The sequence below is a fragment of the Oryctolagus cuniculus genome, chromosome X, assembly GCF_051225735.1.
Source record: "Oryctolagus cuniculus isolate XC-2025 breed Fujian yellow rabbit chromosome X, ASM5122573v1, whole genome shotgun sequence".
NCBI lineage: Eukaryota > Metazoa > Chordata > Mammalia > Lagomorpha > Leporidae > Oryctolagus > Oryctolagus cuniculus.
This window is the reverse complement of record NC_142888.1, coordinates 7,465,788-7,488,276: the sequence shown is the minus strand read 5'-3', so window position 1 is coordinate 7,488,276 and position 22,489 is coordinate 7,465,788. Positions and strand designations below refer to the sequence as shown.

Sequence of the window (22,489 nt, the reverse complement as noted above, 5' to 3'; positions counted from 1 at the left end):
GGTGGGTGGAGGGACAGATCCTTTACCTGTCATGACTAATGCATATCCTTAAATTGATAAGATTCTCAAGAGGCAGGATGTAGAACAACCTCTGGAAATTGGAAATCTGCTGTCGAAGAAAACGACAAGGAAGGGTCTATGTATTTGGCAAAGATTTCATTCTGTATTGTCACATTTAGCCCTTTGATGTCTACCTAAAGTCTCTGACATATCCTGACAAGGAGAGTGGAATTTATTTTGTCTTTCAAAACTATGGACACCCTGGATCCTTTGAATCTTTTCTTTAACCCTCTATGCAGGGGCTCTGAAAACAGATTGCTGGGGTCCTTAATCCATTTTGTACTTGTGTAGGATCATTGGAAAATTACTTTATCTACCTCACGTTCTGTGTCTTTTTTTTTTCACATGTATAAAGTGGAAATAATAATAATACTTACCTCCCAGGTATTTAGGTATAAGATGCTTAAAACAGCATAGTAAGCTCTCATCGAGAGTCAGCCAGTAGTATAATTATTATTCAGAAATGCTTTATGTTAAAGTTAGGAGAAATAATATCATTCAATCACTGCATTTGAAGCCCCTGAAGTGCCAACCATAAAGCTTTCTTCTAACTTTGTAGAACAGAAAACATAGTCCTGTTGGGCTGCCTTTGCTTCTCTTCTTTTTTAAAGCTGACTGTGCTGACTTTTCTTCCATAGTGCTACCTGGCTTCCCTTACATCTACACTGAAACCACCCCAGGATTTTACTTACTAATTTTGATCATGATATATTTTTAGATCTGTAGTATTTAAAAAGCTGCAATTGACTAATCTCAATAGCTATTATTTCCCTGCATTACAAAAAATTGATTCACTCTACCAACAAAGGTAAAATAGTGGTTCCTTATGGATATAGTATTGCTTCTTTCAATATATTTTATGCCACACAAAAAGCCCAATTTAGTGCACATTCAAATGAAATCTTATTTCTTATGGCTAGATAGGATCAGCACTATCTAATATTTTCCTATCATGTTTGCATTAACCTTATGTAGGGCAGATTAAATAGAATATGAAAACAGTTATATTATACAAAATGGTTTAGAGTAGGAACATTAGTTAGGTTATGGCCCTGTCTGGAACAAACAGAAACTGATTGATGAGGAAGTATCCTTACTGTGTAAGTACCACTAAAACCTCTTAAATCTTCTACTCCATGCACTCTAGTCACTTCTTTTTTATTAGCACCTTATCTCTTATCTAGTCCAACTGTTGTTTCCTGGGTGCATAAAATGTGCCAGGCACTGTGTTAAGCATAGAATATACAAAGATGATCCCCATGTTTGAGGAGCTGATAGTCTCCAGTATTTACTAATTGCATGATTTCAGGCAAATTGAATAACCTCTTTGTGCCTCAGTTTCCTCATCTATTGATGGGGGATTAATCAGTACCTATGTCATAGGGCTGCTGAGAGAATTAAATGAGTTCAATACAAGTAAACACATAGGACAGTGCTTGGCTCATCGCTTAATAAATATTAACTATTGTCATCAATCATTATCATCATCATTTAGTTCAAGAGTTCCCAATGCTATCCCTTGGAATATTACTTTTATGGGATGCTGTTAATTAAAGTTTTCCATGATTAAGACGTTTCAGGAGTTGGATTATTGTCCCTATGTGTGTCAGAAAACATGTAATCAAACAACTTCAAGTCTCTGTTCCCTTGGTTCACCCTTGGTTTATTCTTCTGTAAAGTGAGAATTATCATATTATTTAGTGGAGTTGTCATAAAGAATAAGCAAATTAATGCAAGGCAAATACCTGGTTTGTAGTGTACAAATTTATTAAGAGATGGCTCTTCTAACTATCCAAATGCATGACATGACCTTGCTTTCTCAAACTGGCTCCAACTTCTCCATGTACGAGAATCAGAGGGAGACGAGAATTAGATGTAGCCTTAGGAGATGTGGAAGTATCATTACTGTGAATGATAATTATCATTCACAACCATGATGAAGAAGAGTTGTCTTTTAAATTTTAAGGTGATTCCAAGGCTACATTTCTTTTCAGTTGTATTAATTAAATCTCATCCAGGGGTATAAAAATATCTGTAAAGAATCAGTAACTTATAGAAGACCTTTGTCTGCTAGCAGCTGTTAGGGTTCTAGACCAGAGGTTGGCAAAATTTTTCCGTAAATGACAAGACAATAAATATTTCAGGCTCTGTGAGTTGTTCTATTCCAACCACTGAACACTCCCTTAATACCATAAAGCAGCCATGAGCAATATGCAAATCAATTAACCTGTCTGTGTTCCAATGAAAATATATTCACAAAATCAGGCAGTGAACTGGATTTGGTCCATGGGATGTAGTTTGCCAACCTGGTTCTAGACTCACCTGTCTGCTTTTCACACTCCATTGTTGAAGGGAATGGGGTTGCAACCAAGGCAACATCAGCACACTCAGCATACTGGGTCTGTTCCCTCCTGATGAAAGAATTTGACATGACAGCTGGTGGGGAAAGTTAGAGCTGCTGGGAAATCTAATCCCATCAGTGATCTTCTTGATGAATCTCTCTAATGAGACCAAATGACACTCGCCACTGGCAGCACCTGCCTCTCCTACCTCTTCTTCCTGAATACATCCTCTTTGGGAACTACCATTGATCTACCCAGGGCCTCAACTCAGGCGGAGACAATTTTCTCTGGGTTGTCACTGGTCCTTTCTCTCTACCATTGATCAAAGGAAGCTGAGTATCTATTATTTGTCCTTTCCCATGAGATCTGAGAGCTTCATGGCTGACTGGAAAAGAGCCCTGTGCCCTAGTCTTAGTTTTGTTATGTGATCTGCAAAGGGAGGGTGTTAAATGACCTTATATCTCTGATCAGCTCTTCATAGTCTGCGTATTGTAGAGAGCAACTTCTAAGGCATATTATTAGGGTGACAATAATAGTTATAATATTTTCAGGGTTTACTATGTAGACAGTACAATGGGATTTCTATGGATCATAATGTTAGGTTTGGAACAGTGAATAACTCCTTTAAGATCTCACAGCTTATCAGTAGGAGAATCAGGATCAAAACTTCATTGTTCAATCTGATGCTAAAGCCTGCATCCAGAACCACTTTGCAACCCACAATGGTGTCTAGTCTCACTACTTATCCTCCCCACCCTTGGCACAGAGTGAGATGGAATCAGTGAGTATGGACCATCTCAAGGGTAATCGTAGCTACCAAGGCTCCTTGAGTGACAATTACCATTTTATGGGTTCTGGGTACATTCCATTTAAAGAACTCAATTGAGGTTCAGAAACAGTATAAGCATTTCAGTGAAGAAGATAATAATCTACTGTAATTTAAGTCATATTAAAAGTATGTTGCCTCGGAGTAAAAAGTACAAAATAGAATGACTCAATAGCAATCATGGTTTTGAAATACAAACAACCATGGCCACTGAATCACTATCTCTCAGCTTACTCAAGTTAAGTTGCATGTGAAACTGAATCTAACTCCTTTATCATGAATTTAAAGGAATGCTTATAGGACCCCTGCATCATTAGTGAATATGTGGTCTCTTACCACAGGAACTTTTCTATTACTACCCAATCCATGGCTAGAACAGAATGATTCCCCAGATTTAGTCCTTCCTTCTTCCCCTTCCCCATCCTCTTATCATTGTTCCTTCATGCCCTACTGCCAAGGGTAGATGAGAGCAGTCTCCATGGAACACAAAAAATATTTGCAAATATGCATTAGGGACTCTTAAATATAACCTTTATAGGATTCCCAGTTTAAAAAAAATTCCAAGTGTAGGACAATCTTTGGTACAAAGGTACAGACTGTTGCCATCCATCATTGTTCAGTTGATCCAATATACTGATTAAAGCATCAAATTATAAGGATTCATGCTTTCCTTCAGTCTTTTATTTAAATTTGAAATGTAAAAAATTGCTTTCAGTTGTTTATTTTAATGTAGCACTAGATCTTTTCTTTGATCGTTTCTTTCTTATATAAACTTTAAGAAAGCTATAATATATTGCTAATGATTTTCAGTGCTGGTTTCTTTGAAATTTAACAAGAATTTGAACATAGCAGTATGACTCTCAAGTGGGTTCTGTGTTACTTCCAGCTGATGATCTGGGCTACTCTGACCACGGCTCCCTATCTGTGACATGAGGCAAGCAATCATATACTGGCTGAAAGAAGTCATTTTTTTGATGTTGACATTCACAAGTACTTCAGAAATACAATCTGCCCCCGTCCAACTGTGCATGTCATTTTAATAGCTGTACAGTACATTCTTAAAATCTGCTTTCCCCTGGATGACGAGACTACATTTGAGTCATTCAGGAAATTATTGAAGAGAACAAAAAGTGTTGTGAGTGGAAAAAAAAAGAGAAAAAGTTTCAGTATGAAACATCATGGGTGAAGGAAAGTGAATGAGTAGGAGTTTTTCAAAATGGTGTTGAGTGGGAAAGTTTTGTGTGTGTGTGTGTGTTTTTAAGATTTATTTATTTATTTGAAAGGCAGAGTTACACAGAGAGACAGAGACAGAGAGGTCTTCCATCTGCTGGTTCACTCCCCAAATGGCTGCAATGGCCGGAGCTGGGCTGATCCGAAGCAGGAGCCAGGAGCTTCTTCTGGGTCTCCCATGCGGGTGCAGGGGCCCAAGGACTTGAGCCATCTTGTACTGCTTTCCCAGGCCATATCAGGGAGCTGGATCTGAAGTGGAGCAGCCAGGACTTGAACTGGTGCCCATATGGGATGCTGGCACTGCAGGAGGCAGCCTTACCTGCTGCGCCACAGTACTGGCCCCAAGTTTTGTGTGTTTTGAATCAACCCCACATTTCAAGAGTTCATAGGGCCAGGCTGGTGCTGTGGCGCAGCAGGTTAATCCTTTGCCTGCAGTGCTGGCATCCCATATGCGCCTCTGCAAACACGTTGGGGACCAGGAGAAAGCTCCTGGCTCCTGGTTCAGCCCAGCTCCGGTCATTGCTGCCATTTGGGGAGTGAACCAGAATATGGAAGACCTTTCTCTCTGCCTCTGCCTCTCTCTGTGTAACTCTGCCTCTCAAATAAATAAATAAAATCTTTAAAAAAAAAAGAGTTCATAGGCAGTTATGCATTCTAGTGATAGAGAATTTTGTTTTAAAATAGGTTGCATATATTTCAGTTGGTAGATGTGTATGTGTGTGTATGTGTGTCTCATATTTTAGGCTAACGTATCAAACAAGAATTTCATTTTCTATTCAGCTTTGAGAAAACACACCACTTTCTGAAAGTCTATAAAGATACCACAAATCTGGAAATGTCATATGCTGCTCCATTCTGAGAAAGACTGGGACCATGACAGTAGGAAAGGGCAGAAAGACTAGAATATCCAATTCTATAGAATTGCCTCTGCCTGTGCTTTGGGAGAGTGGCATGGGGGAGGCTATAGATTTTCAAGAGCAGCCGAGGACCTTTGAAAACTAGAGAATTCGTGGGGGGTCATTGAAACGCATGCAATGGGAGGAAACTCCAAAAAGCTCTGAGCTGTTCAGAAAATTCACAGCAGGTTCAAGACACTGGGGACAAAGAGGATGGGGAGATAAGAGAACAATGGCTGTGGAAAGTGAAGTTCAATAGGAATTGTCAGCATGCAGTGGCTGGCGGATATCAGAATCCAATCCATTGTAAGTCCCAGGAGAGTGGCTGGGGGAGGGAGTATTGTTTCCAGAATGCTCCTGGCACAAAGCCTGGAGCCAAGTAAGGAAAACAATACAAATAATTAAGGGAGTAGTGGGATTAAATTACAGGGAATTCTTTCTACTTTTCTTCACCTGGTGAGATCAAGTGTAGTATTAGTTTCACATCAGATAGGTCTTCTATCAAGAAAATGTATCCTATTCTGGCAAAAGATGATCTAGTAGATTTTTTTCCATTCCCAACTTGGAAGATGTAACAAAGTATGTATAGCTTGGGAAAGTCTGCTGCATCCGGGGCATATTTTAAAAAATGTGAAGTGAATAAATCTCAAGGAAGGAAAAAGATACAAAGTGCTACATTATAAAAGGAAAAAAAAAACCAAGAGCTTAATTCCTTCACATTTATATAGAATTTGTGTGGAGAAAGAAGTCCAATCTTATATCATCTTCATCTTCAGGTCATTGAGGTTAAACCTTTTCTGTGTTTGTTTATTCTTTCATTAAAATTTAGCTTATATCCCAAACCCATTTTGAATTGCAAATACCATACTCACTATACAAGTGGAAAAATGGAGAATGTATTTTATTTGTGTTCAAACACAGGGCAAAGCAGTGAGAGAGACAAGAATATGACCCAGTTCTCTGGCCAATGTATTCAAACATGGAGCTGCAGGTCTACATGGTTCTATAATATTCAAGTAATAAAGAATTTTTTATATGGCTACAATTTATAATATAATATGTCACTAAAATATCTCTGCTCTACAATTATATTAATGAAACATCTCAAATCATCTCCTTACTGGAGTAACGCAAGCCACAGTTGATGAAGCAATCCTCTTACAGTCCCTTTTGGGTACATATTAATGATCGAATGTTTGACATGTTTTCAAATTCCTTTTGTTCCTGTCAATATTTACTATGAAAAATAAAACAAACAAACACCATGTAGGTTTCCTGATTTCTTGAGAGATACTTTTTTAAAAGATTTATTTATTTATTTGAAAGTCAGAGTTACACACAGAGAGAAGGAGAGGCAGAGAGAGAGGCAGAGGTCTTCCATCTTCTGGTTCACTCCCCCATTGGCTGCAATGGCTGGAGCTGCACTGATCCGAAGCCAGGAGCCAAGAGCTTCTTCCGGGTCTCCCATATGGGTCAGGGGCCCAAGGACTTGCGCCATCTTCTGCTGCTTTCCCAGGCCATAACAGAGAGCTGGATTGGAAGTAGAACAGCTGGGACTCGAACCGGCGCTCATATGGGATGCCAGCACTGCAGGCGGTGACTTTACCGCCTACGCCACAGTGCCAGCCCCGAGTGATTATAGAAGAAAAACTATCAAGTCAGTGAATTAATGGCCCATTTTTCAGTGTGGTTTTTCTTTGGCACTTTTTATTGTGTCCATTTTTGAAGGCCACTCTCAGCAAATGTAAGCCCGCCTTTTCAGAGTTGGGTTAGAGAATTCTGGAGATAGAACTAACTGCGGCCAAATGAAAAGAGCCTTTTGGAGATGGGTTTGGTAGTCTAAAAAGGTCTCTCTTTAAAGTCAGGCAGCTTTGGGGCCGGCTCTGTGGCATAGCGGGTAAGCTGTCGCCTGCAGTGCCAGCATCCCATATGGGTGCCAATTGGATTCCTGGCTGCTCCACTTCCAATCCAGCTCTCTGCTGTGCCCTGGAAAAGCAGTACAAGATGGCCCAAGTGCTTGGGCCCCTGTACCCATGTGGGAGACCCAGAAGAAGCTCCTGGCTTCGGATCAGCACAGCTCTGGCCACTGCGGCCAATGGGGGAGTGAACCAGAAGATGGAAGACCTCTGTCTCTGTCTGCCTCTCCTTCTCTCTGTGTATAACTCTGACTTTCAAATAAGTAAATAAATCTTAAAAAAAAATAATAAAGTCAGGCAGCATCAATTTGGAATCCTGGCTTTTCCTCATGCCATTCGTTTGACCTTGAGAAAATTATCGAACCTCAATAAAACAAAGATGACGATAATAACCTCAGAAGACTTTTGTGAGAGTGTATGTGTTTAAACTCTCCACTTCTGCTCATTTTTACATTTTAGTTTTTTTTTTTCAATACTTTACTTGAAGGAAGGGTTCCTTTATTAAGAGATTTGAAAAGAATCGATGCAACCTAACATGCATATTACAAACAGGGATAATAAGAACCAGTGCAATGATCACTTTTTCAAATATAGAGAATCTGTAGCAACTCATTGCACTGGGCTCTTCTGACTACCATAAGCCATCCATGGCCCATGGAGAGGCTTTATGCATTGCTAAAATTAATCTCCAAACAGGAAGAAAGTGGTCATCCTAACATGTTCTTTACCTTAATATATTATAATGGATGATCTTTACATGTTCCCTTACTGAAAAATACAATTCACCATAGAGCGTACTGCTGGGTTAAATGGGTTAGTTTAGTAATCAAGTCTTTCAGAAACAATGCATTAACTTGAACTCAACATTAAGAAGATGCTCCCTGTAGATACTTAACAAATGGGATGGGCCAGTGTGATCTAACCAAACTTTTAACTGATTAAGCTTCTTCCAAATAGGCCCTATATTCACTCCCCCTCCCCTTCATCCAGATTGTAGTTATGGAAGTAACTATGGAAGTAACTGGTCCAATACAGATCATCTTCTGTGAATCTTATTTCCATTGTTTTGATCTTATTTCAGGTATCTATGAGATTTCATCCAATGCAGACACTGTCAGTTGTAAAATAACAATAAATTATATCCTCCCTAGAAATAAGGCAAATATGGCTCTGTATGTGCCACTGTGTAAGACACACTTTTCCCCCCATCTTGTGTTCCTTCTTTCTCCCACTCCAGTACACTTGATATTTCCATTGAGAAGAGAAATAGCATAGAAAGGTAGTCTTAGGTTTCCTAAAACACGTTTCTCAAAAATTGTTCTGTATTGCCATTTTAGCATATATGGTACACACTGATCGAACATACTTCTTGCTTATTGGATCTAGGGATGATTCTACAAAGACCTCATCTCTCTTGTTATTTGCCACAAACACATTGGATAGGTTTCCCTTCTGTAGAATGTGTTAGGAAACTGGTGCAGTTTTATCTATGGCGTGATCTACACACTGATTTACATCCTATGCTCTGGTTCCAGCCACCATTGCTGAAAGCCAGGTGGCCACATGGCCCAACTACCTGTGCCAAGCTCCACCCCCATCTGAATGGGATTCTCTGCTCCTGCTTCCCTGCCTGCCCTCCGGCAAAGTTTTAAAAGGGCCTGCTCCTGAACATGTGGCTCTCTTGGCTCCTCTCGTCTGCTCTCCTCTCCTCTCATCTCTCTTGGCTTTTTTCTTCTCTCCTGCTCACTCTCTCTAGCCTCCTCTTCTTCTCTCTTACTCCCCTCTCTCCTCCCCTCTCTCCTCTTTCTCTCTTACTCTCCTTTTCCCTCTTCGGCCCTTCCCTCTGGTCTGCTGGGTTTTCCCCAATAAACCCTTTCCCTTACTCCAGTGTTTGGTGTGTTTGTGATGGCCTAACAGAAATACATAACAGAATGAGTATTATTTTAGTATGGGAGGGGGGCTGTGAAGTTCCTAAGTAGAAACAATTACTTCATTCTCTCTATGGGAGCATAACAAAGACCCACCATCTTTTTTTTTTTTTTTTCTTTTTTGACAGACAGAGTTAGACAGTGAGAGAGAGAGAGAGAGAGAGAGAGAGAGAAGTCTTCCTTCCCAAATGGCTACTACGGCTGGCGTTAGGCCGATCCAAAGACAGGAGCCGGGCGCTTCCTCCTGGTCTCCCATGCAGGTACAGGGCCCAAGGACCTAGGCCATCTTCCACTGCCTTCCCGGGCCACAGCAGAGAGCTGGCCTGGAAGAGGGGCAACCGGGACAGAATCCGGCACCCCAACAGGGACTAGAACCCGGGGTGCCAGCGCCGCAGGTGGAGGATTAGCCTAGTGAGCTGTGGCACCGGCCATAACCTACCATCTTGCATGAACATGGACCCTGGATACGTCTTGCACCATGGGTTTGCAGGCCACAGAGCTAATATTGGTTCCAAAGTGATAATTTCATTTGATTTGATACCTGAATTATCTAGTCTCTGTCATAATAAAATATTTTGCTCCTTCAACCATCATTTTCAAACATAACATCAAAATGAAAATTTCAACTTTTCAAATCCACATAGCCAATTACTTACAAGGCAATGTTTTCTCTTCAGTGGAAAAAAAATTACATCCTACTTTTTGAAAAGTGTTTGATGAGTGATACTACTGGTTGAAGACATTTTTCATTTGTGTAAATATTTTTGCCTTTTGACACCAGATAAAACATGGATAAAACTTAACATATTCTCTTCTCATGATCAAATTACTATGTCCATATATCCTTACATAATTTAGAGTATTTCATGTTTACTAGAAGGTATTTTATATTTACCACTGATGGACACTAGTATGTTATCTAACAAAAGGACAGGAAGTCATGAATTATGACGCAAAGGGAATTTGGATGCAGTTCTCACAGAGGCAGCTAGCTTGAGGCTGGGGAGTGCTTAGCCCTATACTACCTGGCATAGCAAACAGTACAGTCAAGATGGCTAAATGTAGGGGCTAGTGTTGTGGGTGAAGCTGCTGCCTGTGATGCTGGCATTCTATACGAGCCCTGGTTCAATTTCTGGCCACACTACTTCCAATCCAGCTCCTAGTTACTGTGCTTGGAAAAGCAGCAGAAGATAGCTCAAGTGTGTTAGGCCTCTGCCACCCATGTGGGAGACCTGGATGGAGGTCCTGGCTCCTGGCTTCAGCCTAGCCCAGCCCTGGCTGTTGCAGCCATCTGGGGAGTAAATCAGTGGGTAGAAGATCACATACTCTGTCTCTCACTTTCTCTTTGTAACTCTGCCTTTCAAATAAATAAATAAATACATAAATAAGTCTGTTTTAGAAAGATGGCTAAAGGTGACCCCAACAAACCAAGGGGCAAGCCATCTGCTTACACTTTCTTCATGCAGAGAACAACATAAGAAGAAAAACCCAGAGACATCTGTCAATTTTGAAGAATTTTCCAGCAGTCCCTAAGAGGTGGGAGACAGTGTCTGGGAAAGAGAAGTCTAAGTCTGAAGAAATGGCAAAGGCGGATAAAGTATGCCATGATCAGGAAATGAATGACTAGGGGCCAGCTAAGGGAGGGGGAAAAGCCAGCAGCGCCCCTAAAAGCCCACCATCTGGATTCTTCCTACTCTGGTCAGAACTTGACCCTGAGATCTCATCTGCAAACCCTGGCATGTCTACTGGAGACGTGGCCAAAAAGCTGGGCGAGACGTGGACTCACTGATGTGACAGTGAAAAGCAGCCTCCCATCACTAAGCTGGCGAAGCTGCAGAAGTCTGAGTGAGATGTGGCTGACTCGAGTCTAAAGGGAAGTGCGATGGCGCCCAGGGTCTCACCAAAGTTGTCCAGAAAATGGTACTGGAGGAGGAGGAATAAAATCTGCCGCTCTGTCTCTGGTGAATCCCTTAGATAGGAGAGCGCCATGATGGACACATCTCTTGTTTGAGATGGGTTTATTGCCCGCAACACATTTAATGACAAAATGCAACCACAATCATATCGTGGTCTCTCAAAGTGCTCTAGAAATTGTCAGTGCTTTACATCATATGGGCATGGGTGTCTGGAGCACCCTGAAACTGTATCAAAATTGTGCATATTTTCAAACATTTTTTAAATGAACAGGCATTCCTGGGTTCTCCTCCCTCTGCATTTTGCTGTCAGCATGACAAGGCATTTCAAGATGTTGCTGGTGTTTTCATTTAATTTGTAAATGTAAATCATTGGCTGGAGACCCTGAGTTATTGACTGTATATATCTATTGTTTGTGGAAAAAAACAAAAGAACTGAGACAAACTCAAGATGCTCCTTGTAGGGAAGATGTCTTTGCAGCAGCTATAGCTCATGGTGTGCCTCTGAACCTGGACCCGTTGCCACCATGGTGGGCATCCATGTCACTCTAGGTTGTCTGTTTTTTGTATGTAGTAGCATTAGCAGTCTGCTGCCATCCATAGCTGAGGAAAAATGCAGGGTTGGTGGGGGGGGTCAGCTGGCATGAGAAGAGCTTTTTTTTCTCCTTAGGTAAGTACAGTTGTTTTTCAACTGCTTTTAAACGAACTGTAGAATTCTTCATTGTCAGCAAAGAGCCACTGCATTCATGAACATTTAAGAGCCTTCTGTACATAAACACATTTGGCAACATTCTGCTATTTCTTGTAAGTTTAGAATGCTCAAATGTTTCTGAAGTTAAACAAACTGTATTATACTTTTTTTTTTTTTTTTTTGAAAAAAGGGGAACTTGACTTTTCAGCATTCTCCTTACTGGCCCGAACAGGCATATGTTGAGGAGAAGGTAGAGGAGTATTAACTGCACAGACCTAAGGTGATGCTGGAACAGCCACGGGACACTACAGGGAGGAGGTGGCTTAGGACATGTGAATGTCCCCTGTGTCACGGAAAATCCGAAGGGACCTGAAGGAGGGCTAAGGTGTGCAATGGCTTCTGCAGACATTCTCGACTCTTTTCCCGTCATATACGTTCCTTCCTCATCCCGGGAAGAGGAAGCTGATATATACCACAGGAGTGCAGCAGCCACAACAGGCTGTGTATTCTTTCACCCACTAGGGAACTGAAACGGCCGTGCGGAGCCGACAGTGAGTACCAGCAATGTCTAGTGCGCAGAAGTCAGCTTCTCCTTTCCATGCTGTGTGCTGTCTTTGCTGCAGTTTTCCTGGCATGAAAAGCTCTGGAGATGTCCTTTTCACACACACGTTTCCTCACAGTGTCTACTGTCTTAAGAGTGTCATTGCCATTTCTGACTTTTCTTAAGCGCCATCTACCTTGTTTTTCCTTCTAGGCAAACATCAATATTCCCATGGGAGCCTTTCGGCCAGGAGCTGGGCAGCCCCCCAGAAGAAAAGAATGTACTCCTGAACTGGGGGAGGTGAGGACTCAGAGAGCAAAATCCTCACTCACGTGGCAGGGGCAAGGCCAGAGCCTTGTCCCGGACTGGCTCTCCAGGACAAGGGGGCAAGTGAAGCACTGTGTGTAAGGGAATCAACATATATGAAGGGGCTTCCAAAAGTCTGTGGCCAAAAGTGGAATTAAAAACTAAGTTTATTTTGGTGTATAACTTTTTGAAATGCATGCATATTTCTTGTATAATATGCATTTTCCATAAATGGTTTGACCACCTGGATTTCACTTTTTCACACTATCATAAACCTATCTTTTAACTCCATTTCTGCACTTTGTTCTCTCTTGGATTCTTTACTTTCTCCCCAAATTCAGTTATGCAGTCTGTTAAAAACAGAAGCTAAAATTAATAATGAATGCACTACATAGGGAACTTCTGAGATGTTTATATTTCTTACTCAACTGTGATTTTTCTCATGAAGCCTGGAAGTCTGATGTGGAAACAAAGTAAGATTTTGGAGCATTTCGTTAGCACAAGACAAGAAAAACAGAATTAAATAAAAGCACAAGGCATAAGAAACTGTTTTTATCTTTCTAATGAGATAAAAGGGCTTTTCAACTTTTGCAGGTGACATCCCTGCCATTTGATGTAAAAGAATATCTATCACTACTTCCAAGTTTCTAAATCAGACTTTGTCCTGCATCTAAACTTCTTTCCTGTGGAAATTCCTGACACAGTTCCAGGTCGGTGGTTCCAGCCTCCTATCAATACATAATTTTTGAGAGGAGGAGATGGATTATTTGAATGACATCACCAAGTTCTGGAATTTCAGCCACCAGATCACTTTTTTTAAAAAAATTCATTTTATTTGAAAGGCAGAGAGATAGACACAGAGAGACAGAGATAGATTTCCCATTCACTGGTTGCTTCCCCAATGTCTGCAATAGCTGGGTTGTAGCCAGGAATTGGATGCACATTCCAGGTCTCACATATGGTTGCAGGGACCCAAGGGCTTGGACCATCACCTGTTGCTTCCCAGGGCAGGAAGCTGGAATTGGGAGCAGAGCTGGGACTCAAACCCAGGCCCTCCAATATGGGATACAGGCATCCCAAGCAGCATGCTAACTGCTGCACCAAACACCCACCCCCTAAATCACCTCTGATGAATCAAAACTGTGAACAAACGAGTTGCAAAGACCTGACCTTACCTGCTTTTTCTGGTGCTTTGTTAACTTGGTCAGCCAGTTAACTCATGATTATGAGCACTCCATCTGGGAGTTTGGTCAAGCATGTCTAGATCTGTCTACAAAGCAGGACCTTCTCTATTCCTGACATGGCATGTGGACTAGTAGGTATTCAGTAAGTGTTCATTGATTGATCTAATTATCCAATTTTCACTAAGGACTCCTGGACCTACTGTTTTGCATCTTTCAAGAAAAACGTGTAGGGAAGTAGAAGGGACATCAGTGGAATTCCTTCGACACCTCCATTTACCTGTAATTGGATTTTTTTTTCTTCCTGTGTTTTCTCTTAAGCTGTGTCAGTCACCACCTTGGCAGTCACTTGAAGGTGGCCTGACCTTCTCTGTCTTACTGAGTTCACTGATGTAGCAGTTGTTGTGGAGGATGGCAGCACCTCACCTCTCCTCTGTGATACAGATGGTCAGTGCTCTTCTCTGTAAAACTGGTATTTTCCTCCGCCCAAGTATCTCAGTTAGGCACTAGGGAACCACTTTGCTCTCACTCTTGCTTGCCTCCTCTCTGGTGGTTCCAGCACCTTCTATAATAGCCAAGCACTGATACAGCCTGGCTTATGAACACCTACTTGATAATCAGCCACACATATAAATGTACTGTTCACACAGAATGGAAGGAGCAAAGTACCCACAGAAATTCAGGGACCCCAGGAGTGGTCCAGGAATTGTGTGACAGCTTCCTCATGATGCCACTAGGTAGGAGGGTGGCTCTTGGGGTACTATTCACTTACCATCAGAGCAGGAATGAACTCCCAGGACTTAAGGAGTCTTAGGGATGGAGTGGGCTTTAATGACTCAAGCTCTCCATTGAACCTTAGAACAAATTTCTTATGGAAATGGAGTAGTTGTGTAGTCATGGGAGTAGTTGTGTAGCTTGACTTGACAACAAGGTGGGTTAAGTAGGATTTTTCTGGGCTAGCCTGAGGCCACAGCCACCTTCTGTGGTATAGTTAGAAAGGAAAACTTCAAAATAACTTATAAGAGGAATCTTCAAGAACTTCCTGGAAAATGCATATTATGAAATTTGTGAATTTTTTTTGTACCAAGGTAAATGTGTCATTTAATTTTTCTTTGAAATTTTGGAAGCTGCCTCATAACCCACATTTTAAAAGATTTATTTATTTATTTGAAAGAGAGAGAGAGAGAGGAGCGAGAGAGAGAGGAAGGAAAGAAGGGAGGGAGAGGGAGAGAGAAGGTGCTTATTCTATCCACTGGTTCACTCAAATGAGTACAACAGCTAGATCTGGGCCAGGTCGAAGCCAGAAGCCAGAAACTTCATCCATGTCTCCCACATGGGTGGCAGGGACCCATGTGCTTGGGCCATCTTCTGCTGCCTTCCCAGGAACATTAGCAGGGAGCTGGATGGGTAGCAGAGCAGCTGTGACTTGAACTAGCACTCTGATATGGGATGCTGGCGTTCTAAGCAGCTGTTTAACTACACCACAAAGCCAGACCTCCACATTTATTATTATCACTCACTTTGCAAACATGGAATTGGTTACTTTCATAGATTTGCAATTCATTGCCTCGCCTGGTATTAAGAGAATTATTATATAAATTAGAGATCATAACATAGCTAGCATCCTTGGACAGAACAGGTCACCTCTGCTAGGGGCAGTGGGTGTCCCTCTAATGGGAAAGGTTTTTTGATGCTGACACCCTCTCTGGTGTGGAGAAGAGGATGCAGCTCAGCTGGAAGCAGGCATGAGTCTTTGGCAGTTTGACAAGGCCTGCAAGCCCTGGCTGTACCTCCAGCCCACCCCTGGTGTCTGGGGACCCTTTGCTCTACTCTCAGAACCCAGTACTCTGTGTCTGTTTGGCCCCACCAGAGACTGGCATGTGCCTCCCACAGAGGCTTTGCAGCCAAGTCCTAATAAGCAGGGTGGTCTTTTGCACAAGACAAGCAGCTGCTTGCTTCAAGTGATTTGCAGGGTATTGCCAAGCCCCCACTAAGCCTCTCAAATCTCTCTTCTGACTGAAATACCATCATTAGTAAGCCACAAAATAGCATGTTGGGATTTTTCTGTTAATTATTTCCCTTTCCAGCTGGTCCCTTTACAAGATGCAAACACATTATTTAATTCTGGTCCAGCTTTCTGAGCTGTGTGGCCCTGGGCAAGTTTCTTAGCCCTGCTGTGAAATGCAATGTTAGGCTAATGGTAGTATCTAATTTATTGGGTTGATGTGATGATTTAATGAGTTATTCCACACAACTTAAAGCAAGTAGCAGTGTGTTTGCTGTTGTTACATCTTCAGCATTCGAGCCTAATGAGCAGGTCAGACTGTACTTTGCACCTAGGAGAGTTGAGGGAAAACCTCAGTAGGGCATTTGGTAGGAAAATTTGTCAAATGGGGCCATCTGGAATCACGCTCCTTCATGCTTTAATTTACTATAATAATAACTGATTCACAAAAGAAATGCAATCTGGTTTCATGGTTTTAAAAAACGACATTGTGGTATAGTGCTTGAGATAGTCCTGCCTTTGAGTCTGCTTCTGATTCAGCTCCCTGCTAATGCGCCTGGGAGGCAGCAGATTATGGCCCAAGTACTGGGGTTCCTGCCACTCATGTGGGAAATCCAGGCGGAGTTTCTGGCTCCTGACTGCAGCCTAGTCCAGCATCAGCTATTACAGGCATTTGGGTAGTGAACCAGTAGATGGAAGTTAGCTCTCTCTCTCTCTCTTCCTCTCTGTCACTCTGCCTTTCAAACAAGCACATATATACATAAATAAAAGATGAGAGAGTATTCTGTTTAAAAATGCTTTACCATTAACCCCCTTCCTCAGTCAATATCACAATGTCTAATTATTAAATATATCCATTTGCAATGTTTCATTATATGTGATATTACCAAATCAAATGTAAAACACCTTACCTTGAAAAATAGAAACAGGGCATTGAGTCTTCATTCTTATTTTGTAAAGTTTATATTAAAAAAATGTTAACAGACATAAAAACTGTACATATTTATGGGGTACTATGTGATGATTCAATACATGTATACATTATTTAATGTCCTCTGAGGGTAAAAAAAAAACTCTCTTCAAACACAACATTTATTTATGCTGAAAATATCCAAAATTCTATCTTCTAGTTTGTTTTCTTTTTAAATAGAGAAATATACAGAGCATTAACATTATTTATAGTCATCCTACTGGGCAATAAAACCCCCAAATTTCTTATTCCTTATCTAACTATAACCTAGTACCCATAAATCAACCTTTCTCTGTCCTCTCCCCTCTTTCTTCCTGTTGCAGCCTCTGATAATCACCATTATGCTTTTCACTCCTATGAGATCATCTTTCTTTGTTAGACTCCACATGAGTGAGATCATGTGGTGCTTGTCTTTCTGTGCTTGCCTTAGTTCACTTGCATTGAGGTTTTAATAACTTGAAAGGAAGGTATCTAATATCAAATATTATCATTATTAATCTGCATATGTTAACATCACAAATCTTTGTACAAAGACACATCCAAGGGTACTTTAAAACATTGATGCAAAAAAATTGAAATTGATGCATTTACAGGGTTGTCATGAAAATGTGCTTTATAAAAACATCTATGCATAGATTTCAATTTTTTAGACCAAAATAAACATATTTTAATTCCATTTTCCACAAACTTTTTCAAGTGCCCTTGTAAGCACAGACATTGGCTTTATGTGCTCAATGTGCTAATATAGGATATTTTGGTGTTACAAAGATAGCAAATGTGACTTATCCCAGAATTTAACAGAAGGAACTAGAAGCGATTTTCTCTTTCATGCTTCTTTATTAAGATCTACCCACCTAACAACCGTGAGAACATTTATAAGTAAGGAAGCATTTTTCATTTCACTGCTGCACATATTAAAAACACTTTATATCCTTGTTAAAAAATTTCTCCTCGGAAGCTCAGTAAAGAACATTTTGGAATCTCTAGTCCTCCAGGAGGATGTCATACAATTTTAACAATTACTTCTAACTCTACAGTTATAAATGATGAGTGTGCATGCATGATGAACAGCCAATCTTATGGCTCTGTACATTGACCTGGGGAAACAATATTTCCTGGATATTTACAGCAGGTACAGTCAGCATTGAATTCCTTTATCATTTTGTGTGGGTGACACATGAGCTATTTCATCAGCATTGTACCAGATTCAAAGAAAATGACTGTAGGAAAAACTATTAGCCTTTAGTAGAAGAAAAGCACCTCAATATTTTATATGTCTACTCATCCCCTACAATAAGCAATTTTAAAGCATTTCTATAAAGCACATGTCTACCAAGCAATTTGTTGGAATTTGGGAAGCTGGATGGCTTTCTTTATGTTCTAACCAATTCGAGAACTAGACATAGGAACCAGACAGAGACTAACACACAGCATCAGCTTGAACACCCAAATGCCAAGGCAAGCTGGGGGTACCCAAGACTTCACCAGAGGCAAAGACACAGTTTTTTATTCCTTTTCCCTACACTGTATTCAGTATCCCAGTTATTGGCCAAACAGATGGAGCCCTGCCAGTCTTGCACTGGGGACTGTTAGTTTGGGTCCTCCAAGAAGCACATCCAGGATGCGCCTAGATGTTCAAAATATTGATTGGGGGAAACATTTGGAAGGAATAAGGGGAGGCAGCTGTAGGAAGCTGGGAGACCTGTGGGACGGTAATGAGGGGAAGCAGAGAGGAACAAAGGGTGGTATGGAAGTTTCTCAGACTCGGGGCCTCTTTCAGCTCATTTTTCATCCTGCGTCTCCCAGCAGTCGGCCTGCATTAGGATTCTGGTCGCACTCAGTCATTGGCTACAGGCAGCCGTGGGAAGCATGACCTCAGGTGATGGTCAGATTTCAGGGCCAAGCAGCTGAGGCTATCATTGAGTTATCTTACCAGCAGTAAACTGACCCGAGACGCCTGCTCATGGGTGCCACAGTGATCAAATATTCCTTTCTAGAGCTGCAGAAAATACATACTCTCCCCTGCCTCCCTGCAAATAGGAAGAATGGACTAACGAGCAACTTTCTTCTGTAGTCACGAGTTCAAATCACACACAGCAATGGATCCTGTTTTATAATTACTATTACAGGTGTGTTTTATGTATGTACACACAGGCATAGGTTTGTCACGATGGTGCATTCTCAGAAGTAATCATTTAAATAGTAGTCAACACTCATGTGCACCTCTGGACCAGGCAATGTCCCGCCCTAAAGCTGTGACAGAGACCTAACAGCATTCAATCACAGGAAATTTAAAATATATTCCAAAGCAGCAGGGGAGAGCTGGGGCTCCTGTCACTCTCTCTATCCTACCCATATTCAAACGGGTTTAGCTTTTGTCCATTTTAGTTTGCTTATGCTTCCCAGAGATGCTACTGGAACGAGGGCTGGCAGCTACTGCATCCCAAACAAAAGTGAAACTTGTAAACTAAATCATTGTAAAAGCTAATGCACCAATATTCTACAAATTTCTGCTGTCAAGCATGTTAGGATCATGTGAGAGCAAACTGAATTTGATCTTATAAGTTACTTCTCTTGGAAGCACAAATCCTTCTTGCTGGTGGTAATTTTTATTAGTCATGTTATGTTGAACAATGCTCTACTATTTTTTTAAGAATTATTTATTTATCTGAAAGGCACAGTTACAGAGAGAGAGAGAGAGAGAGAGAGAGAGAGAGAGAGGTCTCCATCTACTGGTTCACTCCCCAGATGGCCACAGTGGTCAGAGCTGCCCAATCCGAAGCCAGGAGCCAGGAGCTTCTTCTGGGTCTCCCACATGGGTGCAGGGGCCCAAGGACTTGGGCCATCTTGTACTGCTTTCCCAGGCCATAGCAGAGAGCTGGATGAGAAGAAGAGCAGCCGGGACTAGAACCGGCACCCAAATGGGATGCTGGCACCACAGGCAGAGGATCAACCCACTGTGCCACAGCGCCAGCCCCTCTAGTATTTTCTAATTCACATAAAAATTCCTTGTTTTTATTCCACATTCCTCTACATCCTTCAGGGGATCTTACTGAAGCTCTGAGGCTGTCTCAACAATGTAAGAGAAAGTTGCTCTGCTAGGATCACGCTCTGACATTGTTCTTGCTTTATTTTTTTTTTTCTGGTTTACACTCATGATCCAAAAAGATAAAATATCTTTTTTGGTGTGAGTTTTTTTCTCCTTTTTTTTCAGGGCGCTCCTCCTGCCTCAGATGAGGAGAAGAAGCCAATTCCAGGAGGAAAGAAACTTCCAGGACCTGCGGTCAACTTATCGGAGATCCAGAATATTAAAAGTGAACTGAAATATGTTCCCAAAGCTGAACAGTAGTTGGAATAAAAAAGGTGAGTGAAAAATATTTTCTTTGTCTCAAAAATCCTTCCATAGAAGGAGGCTAGTATTCCAGAAGCATTTGCCGAGTACCAGGGTTGTCAATTTCAACTAGCAGTTCTGGTGCAGTTTTCTGAAAAAGCCGTGTTTTGAGGCCTCTCTTATTCTGTAAGCAGTCAGACAGCAAATCCAGGACATTTTCTTACCATTCCTTTTCTGATCACTCTTAGGTAAGGAAGGATGATGTTGGAAGAGGAAAGAAGCCTGGGAAATAGCCTTTAGGAGCTTTTGATCTTGGGGTCCAGAGAGCCTCCCTTTATCCCATGCCTTAATTTCCCTGCCCAGATACCCCAACAAGTGATGAGCTTTTTTTGAGTTAGAGGGTCATTGCAGCAAGGATGTGGAAGTGTAAAGGGGCAGATACCTAGGAGTTCAAGCCTTGAGACAAGTAACCCAGCTGTGTGTAAGGCAGAGCAGGAGGACCCTGTAGTGACTGGCTGTGGAGGGGATAAGGGTAGGCACAAAACTATTCATGCCACCCGAAAAGGCACTGCAGGCAGGGCTGGTGACCTTATTTTCATTTTCATTGGATCCATTCAACCCTCATCCCTTGGTGAGGCCTCAGCCCACAATCCATCTGCAGACCTGGTTCCTGTGGACTGATACAGAACTGATGCCAGCAGGGGGAGTGTGGAATTGGCTCAAGTTATCACTCTTTCTCCTGTGAAACTCTGGGAGCAAATGTACACTTTATCCAACCTTACTAAAGCCCACCACGCACAGTGTACTCCATTTCTTTTTTTTCCCTGAACAAACCTTTTATTTAAGGAATACAAACTTCATGCATTTCATATGTACAATTTTAAGCAGTGTATTCCATTTCTTAAGCAGAAGTTTGTCTAAAGGAGAGTAATCGATCCTGACAACATGAGACAGATTTTTATTTGGTTCATCATTCATTCATTCATTCATTCATACATCTACTTACCTGTTTATTCAACCACTATGAACTGAGTATCTTCATGCCGAACAGTAGAAACATTTATGAATCACTTATTACTTGCCAGATCTGTGTAAACAGCATTATATCAATTATTTCTTTAAAGCCTCATGATATCCAATTATTTCCCTCATTCTAGAAATGAGTCTTAGACTGATTTTTCCCACTTATCATGGATCCTAAAAAGAGGTATGACTTCAAAATTAGTGCTGTCACTTACTTGTTATACTGCTTCAACTCCCCCACCACACATCACAGATGGACACACACTCCCTGTGGGCATTGGGCTGAAATCTTCTGACCATGGAAATGGCAGAGGTGAGCGGTGGGGCAGATGGGGCCCTGCTGTGTCTTCTCCTGCAGACAGAATGAAGAACAGAATGCTCTGTGAGATAATCCAATGTGTTGCGGCAATGTGATTTGTGTCATGCTTACATGGACATACTAGGATATTTGCGAGTTAGTTCTGCCAAAAAGATCTCTTTACAGCCTAGAAAAAGAGAGAAGCCATTTTGAGTTAAAAGAACATTATCTGGTGTTTTCAGCAGAATTACATAAAAGAACAAAGGGGTATAAACAAAACACAGTGGATTCGATGACCTTAGAATGACTCCAAGAAATCTGGAAGGGGATGAAGTGACACGAGTGGGAACTGATCTGACACGTGGCTACACACACTTGTTATTGTTTATGATGAAATGAAACAAATTGATGACCAAATGTCATGCTCAGTCCTGCTTGTGTTGCAAGTTGGGATGAAATCTTTCAAAATGCTTGCATGAACAGAACTTCCTTGTGAGAAACCCTAGAGAAGGGAAATGGATATTTTGGTGATATTTATTATCATCACCCAACCAAAAGCTATTCAGTTAGATACATGAATTTTTAATGCAAACTTTAAAGGTTCTTGCTTTTTATGAAATCCTTCTTGACCTAAATTTAATCCCAGTTCCAGTTCGAGAACAATTTGGTTTTGAAGAGTCAAAGGAATGCTGTTTTAAAATGAGCTCAGAGAGGACCTTGCAGTGTTACTGGGCAGTGAGGTTGATTTACTAGACTTGGATGTCTGCTTACAAGGAACAGAAAACAATATCAACTGAACAAATACTGAAAACCTACCAGGGCATTCAGAACAGTTTTCTACTTCAAGTTCAAAGAAAAGACTTTAACGATTCCTCTCTCCTAAACAAATTCCAAGGAAAAACCACTTAGAAAGGCCCACTTGTTCTTATTCTTACAGGCATGTGAAAATCGAAGTGATCAGAGTAATTGATCTGAATTATGAGTACAGTCATTGTTTTAAGCCAAGGAATGATCTTTATTTCTTACAGGAGA

The 22,489-nt window shown here is 41.3% G+C and overlaps 1 protein-coding gene across 1 annotated transcript in view; it reads left to right on the top strand.

Moving 5' to 3' along the window:
* The window catches only part of SMPX (small muscle protein X-linked), a 60,571-nt gene that overhangs the window by 5,493 nt on the left and 32,589 nt on the right, over positions 1–22,489 (top strand). Inside the window, exons 3-4 of the mRNA XM_008272443.5 lie at positions 12,557–12,643; positions 20,020–20,168. Of these exons, the coding sequence (XP_008270665.1) occupies positions 12,557–12,643; positions 20,020–20,154 (222 nt within the window). The 3' untranslated portion in view covers positions 20,155–20,168. The remainder of the gene's footprint in view (positions 1–12,556; positions 12,644–20,019; positions 20,169–22,489) is intronic.